Here is a 16,716-nt window from a genome sequence, read left to right on the forward strand (position 1 = left end):
GACCCAACTGTTGGCCACCTGCTCTTCATCCCCATGCCTTCTGCAGAAGCCATTAACATCCTTAACGAAACAGCCCTCTCAGGTGCTCCACTGGGAAAGCATCCAGCACAAACAAGGATGCTCATCCAAAAATGAGCTGCAACTCTCCACAGCGTAGATGGGATGCTGGAAACACGCTACTTTGAAATGCAGATGGCTGCAGCCCTACTATGCCCAGGTCAGTTGGGTGATTAAAGACTCAGCCTGGACTGGGGCTGAACTGGGCCTTCTCAGCTCCATCCAGCCCTGCCAGGATCCTGGGCCCCTGCACAAGGCTGTGAGGGTTTCTCACCCAGCTACAGGTACACAAATACCCCAAAAAAGGCCATCACCAATGAAGGGTTTCTTTTCAAGCCATGGTGAAGCTGAGCAGCTCACCAGCACACCTTCTGCTGCGAGACTAGCCGAGTTAGAGAAACCATCTGGATTTAAAGCCTTTATTCTCTTAGACCCCTGACGTGTATTACAGTTGTGGGGCAATATGGTACAGATCCTGTTTGGAAGCACCTTGCAGCCTTTTCCTTCGCCCTGACTAATAAAACAGTACACAGAATTAGTGGGGTGCAGAAAGATGGGTCTTGTGTCCATCTCTACAGGGTTAACAGGCCTGGCTGAGCCCTCAAAGCACGCGCTGTGGCTCTTGGCCCCCAGTACCACTGGGGGCTTCCCATCCACTCTCAATTTCCTAAATATCATTAAGTTTGGGATGATGAACTGAGGCAGGGGCATTCACAGGAAGCACAAGTGTAAAGCCAGAGATTGCCAAAACGTTTTTATCCACCTGAGTTATCTCAGAGAAGAGCACCAAGCCTCCCTCTGCTTGTCTCAAACCCATGCATTAAGCTTTCACGTGGAGCAACAACTCATGTACAAAGTCACACCCAGCCATCAGTTTGCTAAACTGATTATTTACCACCGAGGCTTGGCGCAGCTTGGGTGCCATCAGCAGCCAGCCTCCCCCCACCACATAGGCCCTTGGCACCTCCCAGCTTCCTCCAGGAGTTCACTTTCCAGGTGAGATGTGGCCATCACCCTTATAACTCTGCACTGCATCTCCTCCCTCTTCCAGGTCATCAGTTTTGAGGGAAGGCAGCAAAATCCAGTTTATTTTTTTTTAAATGAGAAAGTTCACGGTTCATCCATGCGGGCCTCAGAGTTAACAGCAGGGTTTTTAAAAGGAGTTTTAAAAAAATCAAGTTAAAATTCCACATAAGTCACCTCCCTTTCAGTATTTTTTTGACACAGGTACAACATGCAGGACTAACGAGTAGGGAGCAAGTCAAGCTGTGCAAAGCATGGATCTCTGTTCAGAAACCATGAGCTTCCAGGATGCGTGGCTGCTCCTAGGCTGCGTGCCAGGCCTCAGGAGCAGCACTTCTACCAAGAAGTTCATGTGTGAGGAAGATAAGCTATAGTAATCATCACAGCGTTGCTGCAGCAAGCAGCTGGCCTTACCCTGAAACCACTCCTTCAACACCAAAAGCAGCAGCAAAGCTGTTCAGGCACTGTTGTGCCATAGAAGCATGTGTTCTGCTTCTGTTTGTAGGGCTCAGCTACGGGGTACGACACACTGTTCCATCAGGAATCAATTCTATTTCCTGCCTTTCCCAGCAGAAGGTTCTTCTGCTACTGGAGAAGCAGCTGAAGTCAAAGCAGAGTGGTTTCAGAGCAGCCTCCCGGAGCAGGATCGTTAGTGTGGCTCCTCACAGCTGAGCTCTCTTCTGGGCCCAGTTCATGATGATAATACACAGCCTCGGTGGGAGCAGCCACAGTAAATTGCTGCCGCCAGGAATCCTGGGAACAGCTTTGGGTCCTGCCCCTCCTAGGATCACCCGAGACACCTCAGCTCCCAGAATGTCTTCCTACTTTGAAACACCAGCACTAGAACTAAAGGAGCAGCCCATTCAACTTGCTATGAAACAAAGCAATCTAAGAAAGGGAGGTGAACATATTGAAGTACAATAAGAAATTTTCCCTTAGACCATCTTTATGAGGCTTCCAGAGCAGAACACAGGAGTTCAGTGACCTGTAATGAACCATTTCCCACTTTTTCTTCACCACGACACATTACACTAGAAAAGCACGGAATCAAAGCTGCAGCTGAGAAAAATAATTAACACCCCCCACCAGCAGGCCGCCCGTTAGCAGAAACACAGCGTAAGTACAATTCATAGGATTCAACTGCAGCAGCATTAGCTTCATTCGACTGTATTTAAATAAAGCATTAAAACAAAAAAAATAAATCCCAACAGGCACTAAAATACCTTCCCTGCTTATAGCACGTACCCCACGTGCATGGCACTTAGCAGCCTCCCCCCCCTCCCTGGGCAGGATGTTGAGCTTTGTGGATGCTGCAGAACACAAGAAGCCATGTCCAAAATGGAGCGTAATCAGAATAGTCAGCAGAATCAGCTCCCAGACAGCATCCAGGTTGCTGGGTTCAAGCCTGCAGCCCCAAGTTCCAGGGTGTTCTCAGCAAGATGACAGATGAGGAGAGAGCCAGTGCCTGATCACTGCAAGCCAGGAACAGACTTCTCCCTCCTGCTGCAGCTTCCCCCCCCCAGGACAGGCAGTCTTTGCTCTGAGTTCAGTTCAGCCTTTAGAGCTTCTTCAGGCGACTGTACAGTTCCCTTTTGCTCTTCTCACCAGCCCAGGTTCGGCTTTTGGTGCGGAACCTTTTCAAGTCTTCTTTAAAGTCCTCATGGTGCATGGGGCGATAGCTCTGGGGCTCGCAGAAACTCTGGGGGAAGAGAAGCTGGTTTCATTGTGGTTGTCTCACAGGAGCAATGGGCTTGTTGAGACCCCCTGACAGAGCCTGCCAGCAACTGTTCCAACAGCTACCACCAGAACAAACAGAAAGAGACCACCCTCCCCCAGCTCTATACAGGAGCTTCATACCAGACACTCATGAACAAAGCCAAGTGATATTCAGACTACAGCTACTTCTGGGGGGATAACAGCTGTTAAATGAAGGACTTCCAGCCCTGTGTACAGAGCTCTCACCCAGATTTTCTGATAGACATCAGTACATAAACTAAGGCTATCTAACATTCACCTTGGAATAGCAAAGATTTGAAGAACTCTTGTACCAGAAACCAACCAGCCCCTGGTGCACACAGGAGCTGCCATCAGCTGTTTCATGCTGCCACCTTGAGGCCCTTGGTCCTTCCACCTGGGAAGAGGGCACCTACAGGCCCCAAAACCAAACCCAGGTGCACCCACTGCCATGGGGAAACCAGCAGGTCACAGGGAGAGCCAAAAAACAGGAGAAGCGCTCCCTAACATGAACCGCAGCATCCCAAAGGCTGGAAAAGCCAGCATGCCACTGGGAAAGAACACCCTGCATCTCCCTGAAAACACAGCAGATCACAGAACATGAAGGTAATCTGAGAGCTACTCTACAGTGCAGGGCTCCAAAAAGAACTAAAGCAACTGTCAGTTACACTCAGTTACACGCAACTTTGTTACACTCAGAAGCACAGCAAGGACTAGCTGGAGAAGGACAGTACAGCCACTGAAATGCCAAGGCAGCAGAAGCCAAGGGATACAGGAAGCACCATCCCCACAATGCTGGTGCAAGAGCTGCTGGGCATTTTGTAGTTTCATTTTCTGAATTAGATGCTGAAAACACAAAGCTCAAATTTTCCACTTTGCTATTTCAGTGTGAGACTTCAGGACTGTTATCAGCAATTACTGTCAAGGCTGCCTTCTCTTCCAGTCCTTGCAGGCTGAGTAGTCCAAAATTCCTTCTCCAAACAACATTTTGAACTCCTGGTTGCTGACAGGGGTAGAAACCAGTTTTACACTATGTCTTGTCTTGAGACAAGTGGGAAAACCTTTCAGCTATGGGAGCAAGACAGCTCTGGAGCATGGAACAGGCTTCAAGTGCCTCACTACCAAATTCTAGTTATTCTCAGTATGGGAGACCACAGTGAAACAGAGGAGGAAAAGCACCCCTGGCAAAAAATGTTCTACTCCAAAAGAAGCCTTATTGAGTATGAATACATCAGTATTATCTACCCATTGTTTCTTCTCCGAGTGTGAAAGATATGAATTTAAGTGAACGTTACTTACACGGCATCTTAAGAAGAAGTCCCTGTAACCCCCTTTCAGGATGTACAGTTCTGGGTAGTGGAGGTTGGGGTATTCGTTATCCAGTCTGTCCTGCTCTCTCACAAACCGGCACCTGCAGCAGGGAAAAAATCCTCCGTTAAATCTTACTTTCAACAAGCACCACATGAAAACAGCTCTCACCCAGAACTTCCCATTCCTGGGGTTACAGAAGTAAGCCACTGCTGCAGCTCACCTGTTTTTTCGTTTCCACCTCTTGTGCCAGCACAACTCCAATATGCCCTTTCCCACCATGGGCTGTGCTACCTCCCAACCAGAGCTGACAACCAACAGCTACTCACAATAAGCTGCTTATTAAGTGGCACACCAGCATAGTAACTGGTGCCACCCAAAAGCTTTGCTCCCAGCTAGCACAGCAAGAAGTTCCCATATAGAGGAGTGTGAGATAACTCACATTCGAGGACCCCGCTCCGAAGAAAACTCGCAGTGAAAGACTATTATCACTCGTTTGTTATCCGATGGCTTGATTGGCTTCTTAAGCAAATAGTTTTCTACATCCTCTTCCATATGTAGGTTTATAGCACCCTGTAATGCACAAGAACATGGAGTGAGTGGATGATTGTAATGAGCCCATCCCACTTCCTTGCAAGCAGTTTATCTTAGTTTCCCAGAGGAGCTGTGGCAGCCCTCTCTAGCATTGGGAAGACAGCATCAAACCCAAGCAGAACATTACAGATGGTCTGTAACACACCCACATGGCCTTGGATGCTCCTGAATGAAGAGCAGCCCCCATGGTGCCAAGTGACTCCAGTCTGCAACTTCAGACAACTCTACATTGCTCTTACAGGGCCAGCATACCTTGATGTGTCCTCCTTCATATTCGTATGGGTATCTGCAATCAATGATCACACATTCCTTGATGAAGTTTGCAAACTTCCCAGTCAGCACAGACACAATCTGGAAAAAGAAAAAAAAAGAAAAAAGATAGAACTCCACAAAACCCCCGAGTTCAGGTGTTTCAAGATGTTTTTGCCTTGTCCCCCCAGTAAAGATTTTTTCTTACTGTCCCTGGAGCACTTACCATTTCTGAGTCGATATATTTCAAGTCTTGATGTTTCCCATCGACAGTGTGGAATAAATAACTCTGTAAGACAGACAGCATTCAAATGAGAAAATTCCAAAGGTAGGCCATAGCACAGTGCCCAGCAACTGTGTATTTTGTAACACAGATACATTGCAGACAAGAGCCCTTCTAGCCAACATACTTTCCCAATAACTGGAATATGCACTGTCGCAGGGACTTGCTTTATTTGGGCTGCTTTAAGACATCTCCAGTAACAGAGGCCATTAAAATCCTTGAATTAACACTTGACCATTAAATCCTTACCTTTGAGAAGTCACCAATAAGGTCTGTCTGGTCACCATCCAAAATGTTTTCAATCTCTGCTGTGGAGCATTGTGTTTTCACAATTTCCATATTCTAGAGGAAAATGGGTTAGAGATCAATGCTGAGCACTGACAGCAGGGAGATCCTTTTCCCACAATATAACGTAAAACTCAGAGTTTACTCCGAAGCCCTGAACTACGACTCCCCCAGCATCCCCTTTGGATTAAGGTGAAACTCAGACTCAGGAGCATGCAATTGCTGCACCAGCTCCCCAAAATCACCTCACTATGAAGAGAGAATGCAGTTTTGCTAGGTAAGCAATTAACCTGAAAAAGCTCTCATTAACCTTCACCAGCTAGACACTTATATTAGATCCTCTCCTAATCAATTCTGTTACAAAACTGGGTGCCAAGCCACTAACCGTTGAGTCCTCAGAAGGTGTTCCAGTCAGGCTTTTCCTCCTCTTGTTTTTCCCTGGAGTATTCTCTTCCTGGGATCTCTCCATCCTTTTCTGGATGGTTCTTCCTACACCCCTAGGCAGAGATGAGGAGCCAAACAGCCGGCATCGTTTGGCCTATGAGGAAGGAGAAGAGCTGTCTAGCAAAAAATGAGCTTGGAAACTAAGCAAGCCTCAGACTTTCAGACCATTACAAATTTTGCCTTATTGAAGACACTGCCACTGCACAGCAACAATGGGATATTAACAGGGTCATCTAAATTCAGGACCTACATTTCCAGTAACACTCCTTTCTTGCCCTGCAGGCTGGGTGAGCGCAGAGCACCAGAAGCAATATCAAGTGGTAGCAGAGTGTTTATACCAATTAGCAGACAATTTATCAGCAGATTAAGGAACTTTTTGCTGGAATCTAGCCTCCCTTCACAGTCTCTTGTCAGAATATCTGGCTACAGGGATTTGCAGGATGCATTCAAGATGAGTCAATAAGTATCTGATAAGGGAAGTCAAGATTATCTTGCATTTATGAAGTGGCTTTGGAAAAAGAAAGTTAATGCATGTGTATGCACACAATGAGCATTGTTCCACACTGACAAAAGTCTTTCAGCTAAATAGTCTTTAGAGATAACAGAACACTGAAGAGGGGTTATGCCATATCATATTTTGCTGTTTTTAGGGACACAGGACCAGAGCCAATGTGATCACTTTTCCCAGCAGTGAAAACAGCTGCAAGAACAAAGTCCCTGTCTCTGTTATGTTATGCTCCCACAGAACACTCACCCGATTGTCTGTTCTCCTCATGACTAGTGGTGCAGTCCAGAGGCTTGCCACATCAGATGGCATCTCCTCATCGTTCTGAGTTAAAAAAGGAAGATCATTCTCATCTATTCCACCGTGGGCAGAGACTAAATAGTTTATGCACAGCTTGGGCCAGCGTTCCAGTTGAATTTGTGTTAGTGATGTTTTAGGAATTTAACTCTATCACTAGTCCAATACTCAATGAAATAATGGAACCAAGTAGAGATGTGTTGGAGAAGGTAAGTTACATCCATTCACTGATTGATTAACAATGATGTTCCTCCAAAGCTTTAAGCATTTCAAATTCAATTAGAAAGACTTCTGCTTAAGTAGCTCAGAAGCAAATCTTACCTCTAGCTCTTTTACCAAGTTTCCAAAGAAAACTGCTGACTGTTCCACTAATTCCCTCTAGTAGTGCAATTCCCACCAGCCAATATGAACAGGAGTAATTCTTAAACTAGCTGCTGTTCACACCCCAAGTAAATCTCACTGTCTGCACTAGGAAAGAGCATGTATAAGATAGGGACACTGAAACTGAATTGAAAAAAGGTGGTAACTCACCTGCTATGATTCCCTAGTACCTAGCTTTTCGCAGTCTGACTTTCCACACTGACTTCTGCTAGAACATATGTTCACCACAGACACATGTTGTAGCTGACTACTAACACTAGACAAAGCAAGTTTCAAAATGTCCATATTTCCTTTGTACATACCTTCAAATCTTGGTCGTCTAACAACTCCAGGAATCCATCATCATCTTCACTTTCAGAGGAAGTCAGAGAAGACTTCTGCAGGAAAACTGGGCTGTAGTGTTCCTTTTCACCCTTGGGTGTTTCACCCATGGGAAACTGAGACAAGATAGATAGTTTTAACAACACTCCTCCCCTTTACTGCAGAGAGCTATAACCACAGAGACAGTGTCTTGCCTCTTACTACATTACAGAAAACATGGACACTGACTTGAGCAAGCCCCAAACTGAGTTCCAATACTTCTATTTGATCCCTACAATAGCAAAGTGCTTCATTAGACTCATTAAGCAATAACCCTCCTCTGAGAAAGACACCATCCAGGGAAGGTGCAATAGAGAGAAACGGTTGGTGTCAGTGGGAACAGGAGGTAATATAAACTCTGCGGCTGCTAAACACAAGATCAAGAGTACTAAGCAGGACTAAGGACCTGATTCAAGGAGCAGAGGGAAGACTTAGTCCCCCAGCATTGTTTCTGTGCAATGACCCATCATGGCTTTTCAGTTGCTTCCTGGATATCATATCTGGACATAAGATCCAGTCACATCTACACGGCTGCTCTAAATGCATCTGCCTGAATTTAGTTATTTACTTCATTGACAGTGAAAACAATTATAAACTAAATTCCTCTATTCCACATCAACATCCACTCCTTTAACTTACTGCAGCATACACCCAGCTCTGCACTGACTAATCTTTCAGACTATAGAACAATCCATGATCATTTTACAAGCCAAATGTGAGAAGTTCTCTTATCTGCAAGACAATTTTTTTCTATTTGACACATTAGTGGTGACTAACAGTGCTGCCTTAGAACATGATGCAATTTTTCTTCTTCCCAGTTTTAATTCCCTTTCTGCATACCTGGAGGTATGCAGAAGATTAGGTGAGAATTAGTTGTAAAGAACACTGTAGTACTTACTATCTGAGCTGGAGATGAATTCTGCCTTGGTCCAGGAACACCATTTCCAGCAGGGGAATGCACATGCACAGAAGAACGAGAAGCTGGTTTGGTTGGCTTCTTAAACTCAAATGGTTTCTGCGTTAAAAAGGAGCAAAGTGATCATTTTACCAAAATCAAAAACTGTAAAGCTCTAGGGTCATCTTATCTTTTTAGGGTTTTTTTTAAAGCTACCTGATGTTGTGCTTTTAAGTTCCCTATTGCCAACAGGAGTAGTCTGAAGGCAAATGTTTTCAAATTAAAGATGTTAGAATAGCAATTCATTTAACATAATTAAGCTTTTATCCTTTTGATATCACCCATAGGGTTAAGGCTTTTCTATTTCTTTTGTCAGCCAACTTCTCTGCAAAAGGAATCATTTTTCAATTCTGCTGAAACCCGCTCTTCTGTCGAGACCTATTAGAGTCCCACCAATGGGATTTCCAGCAGCAAAGCCTTCCAGACCAAGTAGCCAAAAGGACATTGGGGTTGTGAGGAATCAAGGCTTCCCATGCCAGTAGTGGAAAGAGATGGGGTGATCTATCAAAAACAGCTTTCTAGAGGTACCCCTCATAGCTATCTAAAGCGAGTGGCATGAATACATTTTCCCCTGCCACAGCCTAAAAGGAGTCAGGCTCAGCAGCACAAAAGCAGAGCTGGGCAACCAAAGTCTTCCAGATTTTTTGTGAATGTATAATCAGCTTGCAGTCACTATGATCCGTGCTGTTGCACTTCATTGCAAGCTCCCCTGAGATAAGCTATGCAAAACTTTGTTATGTCTGAACTGCTGCCTGGAGAGGGGAAAAGAAGCCTTTTTCACCACATCCACTGTTAAAGGGGTGTGCTAATCCAGCACTCTCTCGGTACCACCTCTTATGCCTATCATCACAGCAATGGAAAGCAATGCTTACATTCTCCTTGTCTTCATCTTGTTCCAACAGTTGAAAAGCATCGCCATCCAGGGAATCAGAATGGTTTCTCTTCAGAGCAGGACTGGATCCCAGGAGGCTTTGCTACAATATTCATACAGAAGTGCCAGTTCAGTATTGTGCAATATATGTCTTTGCACAACTGCATGTAAAACAAGAGTGGTTAATAAAGACTGTAAAGACTCCAACTACAACTGCGGACTATGTGCAGGAGTCTATGCTGATATCTTGGTTCAGGTACCAAAACACATCAGTTGCAGCAGTGATGGAGCCACAGCACTGATATTTCATACTACATAACTTAAATGAGATACTGAGTTTACAACTTGTAATTCTGACAGTTTTCATTAACTGCCACACTAGCTGTTCTTGCAGCCAGAAAATTAACAAGTTATAGAATGTATCCAATTAAAAGCACTTAATATGCTAAATCCTTTAATATTTATAGAATACCAGTACCAATCTCACTTACCGGCAGCGAATGGATTCTTCTGAAAGGCATCCGAATGCTACAAAAAAAAAAAAAAAAATATTCATTTCAACGTGTTTTAAAAGACACTAACGAGTGGAACTCGCTTCTCCTACCCCTGTAAAACTCCACAAGCTACCACAGTCACTGACAAAGGAGTTGGAAGTAGAAATACACTTACTTCAGTCTGCTGGATTCAAGAATTGCTTTCTCAAACCTAAAAGCAAGCGAGATGCCCCACAGTTAGCACCAAAGCACAGTATACTAAAAATCAATTTTCATTTTCACTCAAGAGGTGTTATGCGAAGCAGAAGCCAAGATACCGCTTGATGACACTGTCTTTCTCAAAAGCTATTTATAGCCAGCTGATCCCATCCTAGTTCTTAGAACATAAGCTAGACTCCTTTCTCCCCTTCCTTTCCTTAAGCTCTTTTCAGCAGCATTTAGACAAGATGCTAGGCTGAAGGAAGAAAAGCCCAGTACATGAGTGACCACGAGCATTTGCCCCATCCCTGGTGACAGAAGGTTAAGGGAAAAATTTACTCTAATTGAGAGCAGCAAATGCAAAGCTCAGAGCAACTGCTTGGTATCAGTAGGAACATATGGAAGCATAAATTATAGTTTAAGTGTTGAGTGAAAACTGCAGCTTACAAGCAATTTGGTGCAGCCTCAGCCTCCTGGTAAGGTGCCCATGTCATGCTCAAACAGTCTGGTTGGTACAATAAATTAACCCAGACTCAAGACTTGTCTGCATCCCAGAGTACATAACAAGACAGAAACCTTAGCAGCTCAAGCTACAGAGCACTGCAGAAGTTTTTCAGAGACAAGAGCCCACTGCACATGTGCCAGCAAAGGAAAAGCTGCATCAAGCCTCTTATTAGCCTCCATTTGCTAATGGTGCAATGTGAAATGCCACAAGTCAGACTTAGCATACAGTTACATACGTTTCCTCCATGTTATCATTCGAGGATGCAGGAACAGGCGAATCCAAAGCACAACCTGCAAGAGGAAAGATAATAGAATGTTTTCTATTGAGTATTAGCTAGGAAATACAAAGTATTGGACACTGTTACAGATTTCCTCAGAGAGACCATGAGCTTAGACTGGAAACTAATGCAGAAAGTCCCACCTGCAGCCTCACCTCAAGTGTAGAAGTAAATAACAGTTATGGATACTCCATAGCACTGGCTTTTGCCATAATCAAGGGTTAGTGCTTCGGATAAAACAGGAGTAATTAAAAAAAAACACACCCCATGCCCTGCCTAGAACATCATATAGACCAGAGTGCTAACACATAACATGGAACACTCTTGGCTTATTCTCCCTCACACACATCTTTAACAACTTAGTCCTTTAGTGTTTTTTAAGCCATGCTTTTAGTTAAACCTCTTCATAGGAAGAAATTTTTGGCTCATTCCAAAACAAGTAGTCAAAATGCCCTTCTTAATGCCTGTTAGTGTACTGGAAACAATAGCAAGCACTTTGTAAGCACAAACCAAGCAAAACATTCCAGCTACATAGCATCTAAGTACAGCCAAGTGTGAAGCTTACTTAAACACAGATTCCCCAAGGAGTTTTTGTATCATATTCACAAGACCTAGTGATAGGCCAGCAGTGTACTGGGTACTCTCTATGCCATCATGACAAGACTTGTTGCTATTTCAGTGACTGTGTTCTAAACAAACAACTACAAAGAATTAACTTGACTAACATTGACAGGAAGTGGTCTCAGCACAGCAGAAACTTTAATCACAAGTGTTTTGTAAGCACTTAAGACCTGTTTTGGAGACAGAAACAAAAAAGCCAAGAAGAAAGTGAAGATTTAGCAAGCTTGGTTATTTTATCCTGCTCTGTGGTTTGTGAGCTATACTTGTGTTTTAGCGGTTCATAAAGCTCCTTTGAAGGCTGAAAATACCGTGCACAGTCAGACTGGTATATAAATTCAGTTGCAGACACTGATTCCCATCACTGGGCTGGACCAGTGAAGTATCAGAAGCTTCCCTGACTCTACGAGTTATGGGGTAATGGCTTATCTCATTTTCACTGATGAAGCATCTCATCTGAAGAAAAGGATGAACACACACTTCTAGGCAAGTATCAGTATTTCAGGTTTCACACAAACAATCAGCTCATGCTAACTGCCACCAAAAAACCCCAAACCACAAGACAAACCCTGCTCAATGGCCTCGATTCGAGCATGCAGAGCAGGTTAGCACAGTTTGGGCTTAAAGAGAGAAAACACACAGTGATGGCTGTATTTTGAAGTTATCATCATCCAGAAACTCAAGTCAGTCCCATTCACAGACGAAAACAGATATGTGATGGATCCTAAGAATGAAGGGTGAAACACTATCTCCCCATTTTTTAGACCACAGCCCCAACATGCAACTCTAAACACCCCCAAGCCAGTATCTCAAGCCACCACAGACTAGAGAATGGTGGGATTCCAATTCCCAGTGAAGGCTATCTTGGGCTATCTTCAGCAGGCTTCATCTTCAGCTGTCTCTGCTGCAAGGGAGGCCGATACACTCATGATAAGGTGTTTACCTACTACCATGTACTGAGCAGAACATCAAAGCAATCAGAAAGCGGTAGTGATAAACATCATGATGCAGTACAAAGCATGACAAGTCAGCAACCACATCTCAACAGCCATCTTAAGAAAAAAGGGAAAAGCCCTTCTGCCAGAGTCCCCCAGTGAGGGGGCTGAACCAGTTTTTCCTCCATATAGCTCTACTACTAACATACTCCAAGACAACTTAAGCAAAAAAAAAACACAAACCCATCCACAACCCAAACTGCACGAACTGCAGAAGCTTGCTGAGTAATGGCCTGCCTGCCTCCCTCCTTTTAAGCATAAGAAGTGGTTGCAGGGATTGCAGGCAGCAAAAATTCGCTATCCACAATCTCAAAGCTGCTTGTAGTGGAAGCTGTGTAAAGACAGGACACTTTTCCTTTCTTATTTGTTATTTATTAATTGAGAAAGCCATACCTGAGTCTGCCGATTCTGATGACACACTTCTTTGTAAACTACTAGTATTCTTGTTTCCCAGATCTTGCTCAGCTTTTTCATGTTGACTGTAAAAGAAAATAGGTATTTGTTTTAAATGCTCATTGCAGCAATAGATACCATATAGGAGTGCTTGTCTGTAAACATACGGCACAGGTAATCATACCTCAAAACCATTATCATTGGCCAAATGGAAGGATTCCAGCTTGGCAGTCCTACAGACTGCAGTCTCCTGTGCTCTGTGTGTTCTCAGGTACAAGGACAATGCCACCACCAGATCACCAGGCTTACAAACACACTGATCTAACCGCTACAGGGACTAACACTTCAGGTTTTGGGTTTTTTAACCTGCACATGCACTGTGGATAATAGCAGAAGTTAGGCTTCCAAAGCAGAGACAGAAGAGTGTCATTTAAGACAGTAACTATCCTGGTTACTTTTCTGATCACGTCGCGCCAAGCTTTTCTCCACCAGGTGCTATGAGGGGTGTTTTGAACATTTTAGAGCCTGCCCTGAGCTGGTGCCTTCACAATGAAGGTTCTAATACAACAAAGTGACAGACTTTGCAATAAAACTTTAGGACTAAAACCAGCTTAAGTATGCCATAGGTTACTGGTGCCTGGAATCACATTTGCACCTCCACCAGTCTCCAGAGTCCCATTATCCTTCTCAGTACCGCAGCCCTCTCTTCGGCAGTCACTCATTTAATTAATGTCTGCACAGAAAAATTAACAAGCTTCTAACTCAAACTCATTTTTATTAGTTAGCTCTCAAATTTTGTTTTATCAACTATGCAAGTTCTTCTCAGCTCACATAACCATCAGACCAGTCTAAATAATTCTGTAGGTGAAGAGGCTTGAGGCATCTCCTGCCTGACTGAGCCACATCAAATACACACATTTCATACATGGGCAGGGGTCACAGCAGCTTCAATACATACACCTCTGTATCACATGTAGCCTTATTCAAATTACCTTAAAGAAGGGAAAAGCTACCCTAGTGTTGCTCCTCCATCACATGGGTTAATGAAAAAAATGCACCAGGGCATAAGCCAGGGCTACAAACTCAGAGGACACAAGAATGAAATGGAGGGGACTTGTGCAAATTGTTTGCAGGAATTTCAGGAATCTGAAGGAGGGAAGGATCATAAAGAAAGCAGGTGATTACAGAAACAAGAATGATAGAAAATAAAGGACAAATACTAGGAGAACAAACAAGACCAGAGTAGGCCGGGGCAAAGCAGAAACTATACAAGAGGCAAACTGCAGGGGATACTGCAGGAATAATGAGATTAAACAAGTTACAACTAGTAACAGCAAGATGGTATTGAGCAACTGCATGGCTGGAGTTCTGTGGAGAGGAGCTGCAGAGCTCAGAGACTGCAGCACTTCCCATATGTGAAATGGCAAAGAGAGGAGTGGGTGCACAGGAGCCAGGCAAAGGGGAGCAAGAACAGAGCTGAGATACAGCAGCTAATGTGGTACAGAAGGCAGGAAGCACAGGCACAAAGGTACCAGCAGTAATTTGTGGGAGAAGGGAAAGCATCCAACATGAGGCTCAGAAGTGAGGCAGACACCCAGAGCAGAACCAGGGGAAGATGGTGGCACGTGGTGGGACACTCAGGGAGAAGATGGCCCACAGCACCGGGACCACAGCCACATGTGGGCAGGAGCTCCCGCGGGAATGACTGGGGGGGTGGCAGCCTCCGTGCTACTTAAGGACAGAGGGGGCTATTTGGTGGAAGGAGGAGGAGTGGAGCTCAGCAGGGGTGAAGGCATCAGAAAAGGTGGGGGTTAAGGGAGTAACGGAAACCCTGGGTTTGCAAGGATAGCATGGGGGTACATAGGAAGAACTCCTCGAGGCCTAATTGGGGGGGTGTGGGGGAGGGGGGGGTGGTGGGGGTGTGGGTGTAAAGACACGGAGAAACAGCTCCTCAACACTTCTTTTGGGGGGAGAGGGGAAAAAGTCCTCCAGATTTCAGCGTGAAGGATGGGGGGTGCTTGGAATGAGAGAATAAGGGATGAGGTCCTTGAGACCTCACGTCTGAAGGGAGAAGGAAATTAAGAGAAGAAATCCTCAAGGCCTCTTAATAGAGGAAGAGGAGATGCACGAGGCCTCACTTTTTTAGGGGGTGAGGATAGATGAGGTCCCCGACGCCTTGCTTGGGGCGGAAAAAGGAAGAGATATGTTTCTCGAGGCCTTAAATTTGGGGGTGGGTAGAAGAAAAGATCCACAAGATCTTAGTGCGGTGGAGGCAGTTATGGGCGGGAGGGGGGGTGGGGGTGCGTATGGAGCGGACGAACAACAGCGGGAGTCCTTGCTTTGAAATGGGGGAAAAGGAAGAGCTCTCATGGGCCTTGCTTTTGGCGTGGGATAGAGGAGAAGGAACCCTTGAGGCCCAGTATGGCGGGCGGGGGGGGGGGGGGGGGGATAAAGGGGTTGCTCCCTTAGGCTTTGCTTCGGGTCAGGGAGGGAAGACGGGGGAGAAAGAGGCCCTCAAGGGCCCGCTTGGGGGTTTTGTTAGGGGGGAGCGCGGCAGAGCCCCTCAGCCAGAAAAAGAAAGAAAAGAGGGGGCAGAGGGGGATCCCAGGGACAGCAGAAAGGGCCTGGGCTCTGACTGACCCGCGTCCCAGCTGCTCCATGGTGAGGCGGAGGTTGGAGACCGGCGAGAGGTCGTCAGGAAAGAGAGCCTTGACCACGGCGGGTGAAGCGGAGGAAACCGGGGAGAGAAGCAGGAGGCGGCGGCGGTAGGAACCGCGCGGTGCGGGATCCATGGAACCGAACCAGCCGAGCCGTCCTCCTGTCAGCGCGACCAACGCTGCTTTGACTGCAGCCGCTACCCGTCGCCCGCTCCGAAGCTGGCGCCAAACCTCCCCTCCACCAATCAAAACCGGCCCCTAACTGACGTTTGAAGTGGGCGGATAATTCCGCTCATATCCTCCCGCCCACAGCTCTCCTTCTGGCCAATAAAAACAGCGGCGCGAGCACCACTCCCCGCCTCCAGCTGTTGATTGATGTCACTTCGGACCAATAGAGAAGCCAGCCAATAGGGTGCCGCGGGGCAGCACGCTGCCGAGGCGGAGACTGCATTTCCCAGCATGCAGCACCGTTCCCCTCCTCGGCGGTGCATGGTGGGAAATGTAGTCCCCGCCGTATGCAGCCCTCGGCTTTGCCGCTACATCTCTGACCCTCTCCCCTCCGTGCCTCCAGCCCCCCCCCGGGCCGGAGGGGAAGCGGGTACAGCTGGGAACGATGAGGGAAAACGGGCACACTCCGCCCGCGACAGACGTTGCTCTCATCCACTGCCTTCAAGAGACTCTGGCACTTACCCAGGCACTGCTATTTGCCTTGAAAATGGAAAGAAGCCCAGCTTCCCAAGAGGGCTTATTGCCTGCGTTGCCCAATCCCTTCTCTGTCCCCTGCCCACCGTTACTGAGCAGGATGGAGGCGGCAGTGGTTGAGCTGTGGGGAAGGGAGTCTTTGCATGGGTCGTCCCTCAGGCCGCAGGCTGTGGACGCTGCGGGTGCAGGGGGAGCAGTGCCAGCTCCGGAAACACAGTCCCACAAGTATAGAAACACAGTGAAGTAATGGGTTGGAACTAGATGATCTTAAGGTCCTTTCCAACCCTAACCAGGGTTGAGAAAAGAACAGTCCAATAGCTGAAGTATAACATTAATAATAATAATGGAAATAACAAGTGAAGAGAATATAAAACTGAAAGGGTAAAGGGGGAAAAAACCCAACAATAAACAGCAGTGATGCACAATGCAATTGCTCACCACCCACTGACCGACACTCAGCCCGACCCGAGCAGTGACTGGTCCCTTCCAGGTAACTCTCCCCAGTTTAAACACTGGCCATGACGCGCTGTG

At 46.1% G+C, this 16,716-nt stretch overlaps 1 protein-coding gene across 2 annotated transcripts; it reads right to left on the minus strand.

The window, feature by feature from the left end:
- Window positions 1-403: 403 nt before the first annotated feature.
- On the minus strand, window positions 404-15,718 carry CDC25A (cell division cycle 25A). Of its 2 annotated transcripts, none has more exons than XM_065667074.1 (16): window positions 15,467-15,718; window positions 12,827-12,912; window positions 10,779-10,833; window positions 10,016-10,051; window positions 9,838-9,874; window positions 9,348-9,449; window positions 8,419-8,535; window positions 7,463-7,537; window positions 6,732-6,806; window positions 5,919-6,071; window positions 5,498-5,590; window positions 5,192-5,254; window positions 4,969-5,067; window positions 4,565-4,695; window positions 4,114-4,225; window positions 404-2,779 (listed from the first exon to the last, which is right to left on the minus strand). In XM_065667074.1, the coding sequence occupies exons 1-16, from the start codon at window positions 15,616-15,618 to the stop codon at window positions 2,639-2,641; spliced, it is 1,527 nt and encodes a 508-aa protein (XP_065523146.1). In that variant the 5' UTR covers window positions 15,619-15,718; the 3' UTR covers window positions 404-2,638. The 2 variants fall into 2 exon arrangements, with proteins under 2 accessions (XP_065523146.1, XP_065523145.1); XM_065667073.1 differs by having other exon boundaries at window positions 406-2,779; window positions 7,463-7,597; window positions 15,467-15,717.
- Between the last annotated feature and the right edge of the window lie 998 nt (window positions 15,719-16,716).

Source organism: Lathamus discolor, chromosome 2 (genome assembly GCF_037157495.1).
Source record: "Lathamus discolor isolate bLatDis1 chromosome 2, bLatDis1.hap1, whole genome shotgun sequence".
In the NCBI taxonomy this organism is placed as follows: Eukaryota; Metazoa; Chordata; class Aves; order Psittaciformes; family Psittacidae; genus Lathamus; species Lathamus discolor.

What these genes read in the sequence shown, in the direction of transcription:
- CDC25A (XM_065667073.1), bottom strand. Translation starts at nt 15,618, where the DNA reads ATGGATCCCGCACCGCGCGGTTCCTACCGCCGCCGCCTCCTGCTTCTC. An exon ending in ATTCATCTCCAGCTCAGATA is followed by an intron (nt 7,598 to 8,418) that starts GTAAGTACTACA and finishes ATCTTGTCTCAG; the next exon opens with TTTCCCATGGGTGAAACACC. An exon ending in CACCTTCTGAGGACTCAACG is followed by an intron (nt 5,591 to 5,918) that starts GTTAGTGGCTTG and finishes ATTTTCCTCTAG; the next exon opens with AATATGGAAATTGTGAAAAC.